This window comes from Myotis brandtii, unplaced genomic scaffold (assembly GCF_000412655.1).
Source record: "Myotis brandtii unplaced genomic scaffold, ASM41265v1 scaffold49, whole genome shotgun sequence".
In the NCBI taxonomy this organism is placed as follows: domain Eukaryota; kingdom Metazoa; phylum Chordata; class Mammalia; order Chiroptera; family Vespertilionidae; genus Myotis; species Myotis brandtii.
This window is the reverse complement of record NW_005368707.1, coordinates 4088315-4098828: the sequence shown is the minus strand read 5'-3', so window position 1 is coordinate 4098828 and position 10514 is coordinate 4088315. Positions and strand designations below refer to the sequence as shown.

Sequence of the window (10514 nt, the reverse complement as noted above, 5' to 3'; positions counted from 1 at the left end):
TGGGGGTATCAGAGACACAAACCCGCAGGCCCGGCACCCAGCAGACCCAAGGCCTTTGTGGCAGCACTAAGGAGCAGCAAGCCGAGCAGTAGGAAGCAGCAAGCAGGTGGGCAGTAACAAGGGAGGGGTCCCAGACTGCAAGAGGGCACATGCTGAGCTAAGGGACCCCCCACCCATCCCCAGTGCACGAATTTCGTGCACCGGGCTAGTAGTATATATATAAAAGCCTTGAGACCAGCTGACTATCTGGTAGCTATGATGGACACTTACCACCAGGGGGCAGACACTCAGAGGAGTGGAAACCGGGCCTCTAGTATATATATAAAAGCCTTGAGACCAGCTGACTATCTGGTAGCTATGATGGACACTTACCACCAGGGGGCAGACGCTCAGTGCAGGAGTGGAAACCACAGGCATGGAAACATGGAACACACTGATGAATCTCAGAAGGAAGCAGGGAGGAGGAAGGGTGGGAAGAAATTAACCAAAGATGTTATATGCATACTAGAGGCCCGGTGCACGGATTCGTGCACCAGTGGGGTCCCTCGGCCTGGCCTGCACTCTCTCGCAATCCGGGACCCCTCAGGGGATATTGGAGAGCTGGTTTCTGCCTGATCCCTTCAGGCCAGGCTGAGGGTCCCCACTGGTGCACGAATCCATGCGCCTGGCCTCTAGTAGAGATATAAACATAAAATGGTCTCTTTATCTCCCTTACTAGACTGTAGTTTCCTGAAGGACAATTAAAATCCTTATTTATTGCCCAGATGGTGTTGCTAAGTGGTTGAGCATCAGCATATGAACCAGGAGTTCATGGTTTAATTCCTGGTCTGGGCACATGCTGGGGTTGCGGACTCGATCCTCAATAGGGGGTGTGCAGGAGGCAGCCAATCAGTGGTTCTCTCTCATCATTGATGTTTCTATATCTTCTTCTCCCTTCCTCTCTGAAATAAATAAAAACTATATTTTAAAAAATTCTCATTACTTACAGATTCTGTATTTGTGAATTTGTATCCCTCCTAAAATTTGTTTGTTACCTACAAATCAATACTTGGAATGCTTTTGCCGTCAATGGTGGACATGTGCGGAGCACTGAAAAATTTGAGTAGCCTAATGAGCATGCTTCCAGCTGAGGTTGAACAAAAGCATGTTCTCCCTTCTTGTTTCAGCTCATACTGTGAGCACGTATACTTTTCACAGTCTATTTAGTGTTATGCTTTTCATAGTTTTCTGCTTTAAGCTAGTGATTTTGTTTAAAATGGTCCCCGTACTGTAGGAGCTCCAACCCAGGAAGCTCCATGCTGTTTTTTGCTAGTCCAAAAAAAAAAAAAAAAAAAACCATGTGGGGGGACCAGAGGGGACAGACATAGACTTTATTACTTCCATCTGGGGCAGACCCCATGGTGACCAGTTTGGTGAGTTTCCACATTAGGCTAGGGGAGTCTAGGAGTTTATCTAGCAAAGGAGAGAGGGAGAGAGAGGGAGCCGTGCTGGGAAAGGCCTGCGTGCAGGCCAAGGACAGAGAGTCTGGTGAGGCTTGTTAGCCGTCAAGGACATGGGAAACACTCTATAAGCTGCTCTGTTCCTTGTGGCCTCTGGCCAGGCAGACACTGTTCTTCTGACTGGGAGGGGGGATTGGGCTATATCTTCGCTTGATACTGCACTACAGCCCCTAAGCAGAGTGCTGCAGAGCTCCGTTTTCTAGTATTCTTAAGTGCAGGAAGGCTGTGATGTGCCTGACAGAAAACGTGTGCTCAATAAGCTTCATAGTTCTGTTGGCCATGGGTTCAATGTTAATGAATCAAACACACATATTCAATAAGGTGCTTTTAAACAGAAACACACATAAAACAAGGTTACATATTGATCAGTTGATGAAAATGTTCTGACCAGAGGCTTTCAGGAACTAAATTTTCTATTTCCCCTAGGAGTAATAGTTCAGTCTTCACTAATTCACTGTTTGCCGTGACTTATAGAATGTAACTACCACAAGTAACGAGAACTGACTGTATCTGCCATTGTGCTATGCTTAGCACTTAGTATTTAGTAGATGGCCCAAGAGGATTATGAGCAAATGCCTACAATAGAGGGAATTGAAAGGAATAAACCAACTCATTGGAAATGTTAAATATTGGAGTTCAGGAATTGGGATTTTAATACCATGCAGGCCAATGGGAAGCTGTTGGAGACTTTCTCCTGGAGTGATCTTTAGATGTTGATTGAATGTGCTAGATGGTGTGATGAACAGAATGAATAACCCTGGGGCCCTGCTCTCAAGGAGTACTGCAGAAGCTCTGAGGGGCCCTTATGAAGATGAATTTCCCAGGGATTTATAGGATGGATTAGAACTGAGAGAAATGAAAGCACAAAACCAAGTCTTGTAGCTACTGAAGCAATCCTAATATGAGGTAGTAAAGATCACAATTAGGGTGTTGCAGGGAGAACAGAGAAATGTGGTGTAGGTACTCAAGTTATTGTGAAGTGAACAGCAGTCAATGACTTGGTACAGAAGAAGATGGGAGTGGGACTAAATTAAACTCAAGTTTGTTTTAATTTTGCCCCCGGCTTTGCTAGTTGCTGTGTTTGCAAATGTTTTCCTCCTCTAAGGTTATTACTCTGTAATGTGCTGAGTTCTTTTAAGACATTAGTAATGGGGTCATAGTCCTCATCTTTTATAACTAACAAGCTGACGAATTGTTTGGGGTTTGGGGCTGAGAGCTGGGGATAATAGATATAATTTTATAATTAATAGTGATTTTTTATAGTTAATTGTGAAATTTTGCCTGGCGGGATGGAGGGAGTCCAGAATTGAGTTATCCTTTTTGTTTTAAACTGAACATGTGTGCCATCCAAGTGATTTCTGCAGTCATGATACGTTACATTCAGCATTGTATACATAAATGTCACTAATGCAAATTTTACCACTATATTCTGAGAGAAGAGATCAGTCATTCATTGAGAAATGTGTGTGAAAAAATACAGAGACCTGGGGATCAGCATTAATTCTGTTTTCAGTGGCATATATAAAGTAGTAAGCTTTTTAAGTTTGTAAAGTAAATCCTTCATTGTATAGTGCTCAGTATCTTTCTTTACAGTTTCCATAAACTGAGAAATAAAACTTTGTTTTCACTCAGCATGATATTAGAACGCTTTAGGTTTGGAAAGCTATTTAGTTAAACTTTATATACTTTTGCAGTGCACTTTTTTAAAATTAAAACTTATCTTTTAAAAAACAGTTTATATCTTAGTATAAATTATTTGCATTACCAGTTGTTTTATATGGTTATGCAAAAATGACTTCCTACTTGGAATCTTTGAAATAATACTTTTTTTCTGGTAAATTCATCTCAGATAATCAAGAAATGTAGATGTCTTTATGTTGATTTTCAAGAAAGAATTTGTATAGCATTTTAAACCAGTAGTATTTGTTCTATCTGTGGCTAAATACCACATGTGTTAAACACTACTTGGGATTAAAAATTAAAGGAATTTTTGTGTCCTTTATATTTTCTCATCTGCTTGTTTAACGTATCTATGTGAACAAAGATATGTTTGTAAAGTATATTAAGTTTTGTTTAGCCTTCTTCTCAACTGCAAGTACTCCACGGACCTTAATTCAAGGTTCTTCTCCCTGGACTGATTGATGCATAAACAGAAGACAGATGGGGTATAGATGACTCTGATGATAATTCATTTTTTAGCTAGTCATGAAGATATTTTGATTACAGAGTATTAAGTAATTATAACACAGTCTTCAATGTTAGTCTTGCCGAAAAGGGAGCACATGGAAAACAAGTTACATGTTATTCATACCCAACAAAGGATGCACTGTGGTGAAATGATTTTAATTCCCAGTGCTAGATTAGGACTGGAGTTGTTTAAAATATGTCACATTGTAAGCTAAGTCAATTACACACAGACCAAATAAAAAAGGTAACTGCACAGTTTTGAGGCATAAATATTTGTTTTGGGAAGTATTTAGATGTTACTATATAAAAGAAACCAGTATTTTTACATTTAGGTAACAGTCTGTGTACAGCTAATTAAAAAATTACATGGCTTGATTTTAAGTTTATGTGAATCGTAATCACCATGGAGCTTGCTTTTCATGTCATGAATTTAAAACTGAAATCTGAGTGCTCACAATTCAACAGCATGTTATATCCCTGCTGTTTTTAAAGTTTTGGAAAAAGAAATCCAAGCAAAATGTCAGAAGGACAAAAAATAATTAGAATTGTCTGAATAAATAGGCCACTTAAATTTTCATTAACACATATTAGTTACAGTTTATGTCTCTATTTTTATTTCACAATAGGATAATTGATCGCTTAGATGGAGTTCGTTTGTTGTGGTCCTTGCTGAAAAACCCCCACCCAGATGTGAAGGCCAGCGCTGCTTGGGCCCTCTGTCCCTGCATCCAAAATGCTAAGGTAATAAACTACAGATCATTCAATTCTGGGATCTCTAATACTATATTGAATAATGTCACCACAGTCCACTAATTGCTTTTGACATTTTTTGGTCAGATTTATCTGGTGGAAAGAGTCCTGAACATTTGTGCCAAATAATTTTGGAACAATGCCTTTTCCTGGTCAGTTTTTAGATGCCAAATGAAATTAGGCTAAGATGGCACAGTGTTACTAAGTTCTACTTGGCTGGGGCAATTGAAACAAGTACCCCAGAAAAGTTGACCGTTTTATCCTCTTGGATGATAAGAAATTTGCCTGCATTCATTGGCTACTTTCAGAAGCACAAGACTGCTCTTATCTTATTTATAGCACAAAATATAACCGTGAAAGATCACTACATTGTTACCTTGAAAAAGTCACTTAATTTCACAAATCACACTTTTCTTATCTATCAGTAAGGATTGATATTAAACCTATGAATAAAATTTTTACATGAATGAAAATATTGAACTGAAAATTTCTGAATTCTTTTAGCTCTTCATTTTAAAATTTTATTCTTTTTTGTTGTTGTTGTTAATCCTCACCAGAGGATATTTTTCTATTGATTTTTAGAGAGAGTGGAAGGGAGAGATAGAGACAGAGAGAAACATTGATGTGAGAGACACATTGATTGGTTGCCTCCCACATGAGCCCTGACCAGAGCCAGGGATTGAGCCTGCAACTGAGGTACATGTCCTTGAGCAGAATCTAACGCAGGACCCTTTAGTCCACAGGCTGATGTTCTATCCACTGAGCCAAACCAGCTAGGGCTAAAATTTTATTATCTTTAAAGATCTCTTTTCAGCCTTTTTCGGTTCTCTTAAATTTTTTTGCTGTAGGTTTACAGATTTCCCTTTAAGATCCTTGTTGCTAGAGATATTTCCCTCTGTTGAATATTTTTAATTAAAAGATTTAATTTCTATAATAAAGATAATATTACTCTAAATGTCATCCAAAATATATGTGACCATAACACAATCTTTTGTAAAAAAAGTGGATTGTGTTGTATATGAATAGTAGAAGGAGACCTATTAATTACAAACTGCAGAATAAAATAATTTTTTATAACAATAAATAAATAAATAAAGCAACTCAAATGTCAATCTACAGGAAAATGGACAACAGGATGATAGTATAGTCATGTAATATCATACAATGCAGCAGTGAAAAATGAATGTATTTCAGCAGTGTATTCACCAATGTTGATATATCTTAAATAGATTGAATAAAATAAAAAAGTTTCAGAAGTAGATATACAATATAATTCTTATACAGGGTTCAAAGAAAAATTTAGAATGCAAACTTTGAATGATATTATTTAGGGAGCAGGACAGATGCCTATTGGGGAAAGATTACTATACATCGTCAAAGGGTGTCCTCATCAGTGAGATGAGCAAATCAGCTTAGCCCTTTTTTCATGATATGAACCACCAAGGATCAACAAATATTTAAGGAAAGCTAATGGCACTGGAGACAAGCCAAGTTTAGTAAGGAGTACTAACTTCAGAGAAAACAAAGATAATGTAAAGAATAGATTATAACATTAAATTTTAAAAATTAATATTCTCAGAATGACCCAAGGGGAATACTATGCCCAAAAAGGCTCTTATAAAGAAAGACATATTCATAGACTGAGAGATGATTTTTGGAAAAATATATTTGGCAAAAGAAATAAATTTTATTGAAGAGACAAATACTAGATTTGATATGACTGAGTAATTATCAGGAAGGTAAAGATTGGTAAATAACTAAGAATGTAAAGTCAAATTAAAAAGAAAATAGGAACACGTATGTAATACCTTAATCAATAAAGAAAAAAATAAATAAAAAGAAAAAAAGAACTTGATACATGCAAAAAAGAAAACAATTGAAAGGATGAAATAATCATAAAACAAAAGGTGGGGGTGGGAGTTTCTGTGAACTGAAGAGGCGAGGAAAGATTATAGTCTCCAGATTGAAAAGACCCACTTAGTGCCAAACAGGGGAAACAACGTTATCTATGCTATACACAAATTCAAATTTGATATTTCTCTAAAGGAAAGAAGAAAGTTACATAAGTACAAGAATTATATTATTAGTAGACATAACATTATTTGCAATAAATTGTAAAATATTTTTAAAGGAAAATATTTTTATCCTAGAATTACATGTTCTGCAAAACTAGCATTCAACTGAGTATAGTGTAAGGACAGAATAAAGACATTATTCTTTTAGAATTGTCAGGACTCAGGAAACTTATCCCAAATGAACCTTTTCTGAAAAAGTAATTAGTTTAGAATATTTTCCAACAAAACAAGAGATTCTAAGAAAAGAATGACATGAATATAGAAACAATAATGAAAAAATAAATCATTAGAATTATAGTTAAATATGAGTTTGTGTTGATGTCTTTCAAATTATTAAGAAAGAATTACTTTAAAAGTAATGGCCTATGACAGTTCCATTTTTAATTTTTTAAGGAAACTCTACACTGTTTTCCACAGTGGTTATATCAGTCTGCATTTCCACCAGCAGTGTACTAGGGTTCCCTTTTCTCCACATCCTCACCAGCACTTGTTGTTTGTTGTATTGATAGTAGCCATTCTGGCAAGTGTGATGTAACACCTCATTATAGTTTTAATTTGCATCTCTCTGATGATTAGTGATGAGTAATTGTTCATGTCTCTTGGTCATTTGTCTGTCTTCTTTGGAGACGTGTCTATTCAGGTCCTCTGTCCATTTTTTAATTGGGTTGTTTGTCTTTCTTTTATTGAGCTGTATGAGTATTTTATATATTTTGGAAATTAACCCCTTATCAGATGTATCATTGGCGAATATGTTGTCCCATGCAGTGGGTTCCCTTTTTCAATTTAATGCTGGTTTCTTTTGCTGTGCAGAAGCTTTTTATTTTGATGTAGTTCTATTTGTTTATTTTTCCCCTTTGCTTATGTTGCCCTAGGTGATGTATCAGGGAAAATTCTACTATGTGAGATGTCTGAGCTTTTGCTGCCTATGTTTTCTTTAATTATTTTTATGGTTTTATGACTTACATTTAAGTCTTTTTCCATTTTGAGTTTATTCTTGTGTATGGAATAAGGTGGTGGTCTAGTTTCATTTTTTTGCATATATCTTCTTTCTCAAGATTGCTGCTACAATTTGTAGTCTTTTTTTCTAGGAATATATCCTAAGAAGCCTGAAATACTAATCAGAAAGAATATATGCACCCCTATGTTCATAGCAGCTTTATTTACAATAGCTAAGATCAAGATCTTGAAACAGCCCAAGTGTCCATCAGTAGATGAATAGATTATAAAATTGTGGTACATTTACACAATGGAATACTATGCAGCTGTAGAAAAGAAGGATCTCTTACCCTTTGAGACAGCAAAGAGGGACCTAAAGAGTATTACGCTCAGTGAAATAAGCCAGTCAGAGAAAGACAAGTATCACATGACCTCTCTTATATGTGGACTCTAATGAACAAAATAAACTGATGAACAAACAAATCCAGAGACATTAAATGTGCAACAGACTGATGTATTTCAGAGAAAAGGGGGTGAGAGGAGTGAGGAGAGATTAACCAAAGAAGTTATCTTATATAATAAAAGGCTAATATGCAAATTGACACAATGGTGGAATGACCAGTCGCTATGACACGCACTGACCACTGGCAAGTGCAGCGGCGGTGGCAGGAGCCTCTCTTGCCTCTGTGGTAGTGCTAAAGATGTCCAACTGCCATGGGGACAGGCCTAAGCTGTCAGTCGGACATCCCCTGAGGGCTCTCAGACTGCGAGAGGGTGCAGGCTGGGCTGAGGGACCCCCCAAAGTGCACAAATTTTGTGCACTGGGCCTCCATGGTGGGGGCTGAGGCAGAGGCAGAGGCAGTTAGGGGCGATCCGGCTGGCAGGCAAGAAGTTAGGGATTATCAGGCAGACAGGCAGAGGTGGTTAGGGGCAATCAGGCAGGCAGGTGAGTGGTTAGGGGCGATCAAGCAGGCAGGCAGGCAAGCGGTTAGGAGCCAGCGGTCCCAGATTGCAAGAGGGATGCCTAACTGCCGGTTTAGGCCCGATCCCTGCGGGATCCCTGTGGGATCGGGCCTAAACTGGCATTCGGATGTCCCCTGAGGGGTCCCGGATTGCGAGAGGGTGCAGGCCAGGCTGACCGCCCCCCCCGCAAGAATTTCATGCACTGGGCCTCTAGTTATATAATAAAGTAGGTTTTCCAAATGTGTATGTTAAAAAATTGACAAATTAGTTCTATCCATTTTTACTTACATAGACAAGTTTGTGTAATTAAAATTAAGAATGTATTAAAAGTGTTCTATATGTATGACAGTAATTTTAAATTTATACTGAACAGGTCTAGTAAAAGCGTGCATTCACCAGTCACAGCGAGTAAACAAATGCACAAGGCTGGGGCGTGACTTAGTACACATTAGAACATAGGCTGGCACGTGTTCAAACTGCTGCAGAAATTCATGCCACACAACAACAGAACTAATTACCACAGCAATGCAGTGTGATCATATGCTAATCATTCTCAGAACATTGTTTATGAATGGTGACTCTTGAATTTAAATATATAGACTATAGTTATAGATATGTAATATTTATTTATATCAGTGAAATTACTATAGTTAGTGTTTTATCCAACATATGGCTTATTTGCTAAAATTTATTAAAAATAACAGAATCCCACAAGAAAACAGGTAGTAAAATCTCACAAAGCAGAATTTTTGCCGATCCACCTCCTAGGGCAAGAGAAACAAAGGAAAAATTAAGCTAATGGGACTACACCAAACTAAAAAGCTTTTGCAGCAAAGAAACCATCCTCAAAATGCAAAGGGAACTCCCAGTATGGGAGAACATATTTGCCAGTTACATCTGGTAAGGGCTTAATTTCAAAAATATATAAAGAACTCATGCAACTATACACAAGAAAGACAAACAATCGAAGTTAAAAATGGGCAATGGATCTAACTAAACACTTCTCCATAGAAGACATACAAAAGGCCAAGACACATGAAAAATGCCCAAAGTCACTAATCATCTGAGACATGCAAATCAAAACAATAATGAGGTACCATCTCACACCTGTCAGAATGGCTATCATCAACAAATCAACAAAGAACAAGTGCTGGTGAGGATGCAGAGAAAAAGGAACCCTCTTGCACTGCTGGTGGGAATGCAGACTGGTGGAGCCACTGTGGAAAACAGTATGGTGTTTCCTCAAAATATTAAAAATGGAACTTCCATTTGACCCAGTAATCCCACTTCTAGAAATATATCCCAAGAAATCAGAAACACCAATCAGAAAGGATATATGCACCCCTATGTTCATAGCAGCACAATTTATAATAGCTAAGATTTAGACACAGCCCTAAGTGCCCATTAGCAGATGAGCAGATTAAAATCCTGTTGTACATCTACACAATGGAATACTATACTGCTGTAAAAAGAAAGGAACTCCTACCATTTACAACAGCATGGATGGACCCGGAGAGCATTATGCTAAGTGAAATAAGCCAGTCAGAGAAAGATAAATATCACATGATCTCACTCATTTGTGGAATATAATGAACAACATAAACTGATGAACAAAAATAGAACCAGAGTCATAGAAACATCGAACAGACTGTCCAACCTATGAGATAAGGCAGGGAGTGAGGCGGTAAGAGATCAAACCAAAGGACTTGTATGCATGCATATGAGCATAACCAAAGGACACAGACAAGATGGGGTTGAGGGCATGTGCTGGGGTGTGGGGGTGGGCGGGGAGAGGTCAAGGCGGGGAAAAGGAGACTTATGTAATATTTTAAACAGTAAAGAATTTAAATATATATATATATATATGAATATATATATTTAAACATACACACACTAGTATAAAGAGTCAATGGGGAAAAAGGGGGACAAATGTAATACTTTTAACAATAAAGATTAAAAAAAGAATAACAGTGAATTAATAACAAAAACAATAACCTGTTAATCCTATCTAATAAAAGAGAAACATGGTAATTAGCCGTAACTTCGCTACCCTTCCCATTGGCTAATCAGGGCGATATGCAAATTAACTGCCAGCCAAGATGGC

At 37.7% G+C, this 10514-nt stretch overlaps 1 protein-coding gene across 2 annotated transcripts in view; it reads left to right on the top strand.

The window, feature by feature from the left end:
* The window catches only part of ARMC4 (armadillo repeat containing 4), a 221512-nt gene that overhangs the window by 116066 nt on the left and 94932 nt on the right, over window positions 1-10514 (top strand). For both annotated transcript variants that reach the window (XM_005876555.2, XM_014548019.1), the window contains one exon: window positions 4313-4427. In XM_005876555.2, the coding sequence (XP_005876617.1) occupies window positions 4313-4427 (115 nt within the window). The remainder of the gene's footprint in view (window positions 1-4312; window positions 4428-10514) is intronic.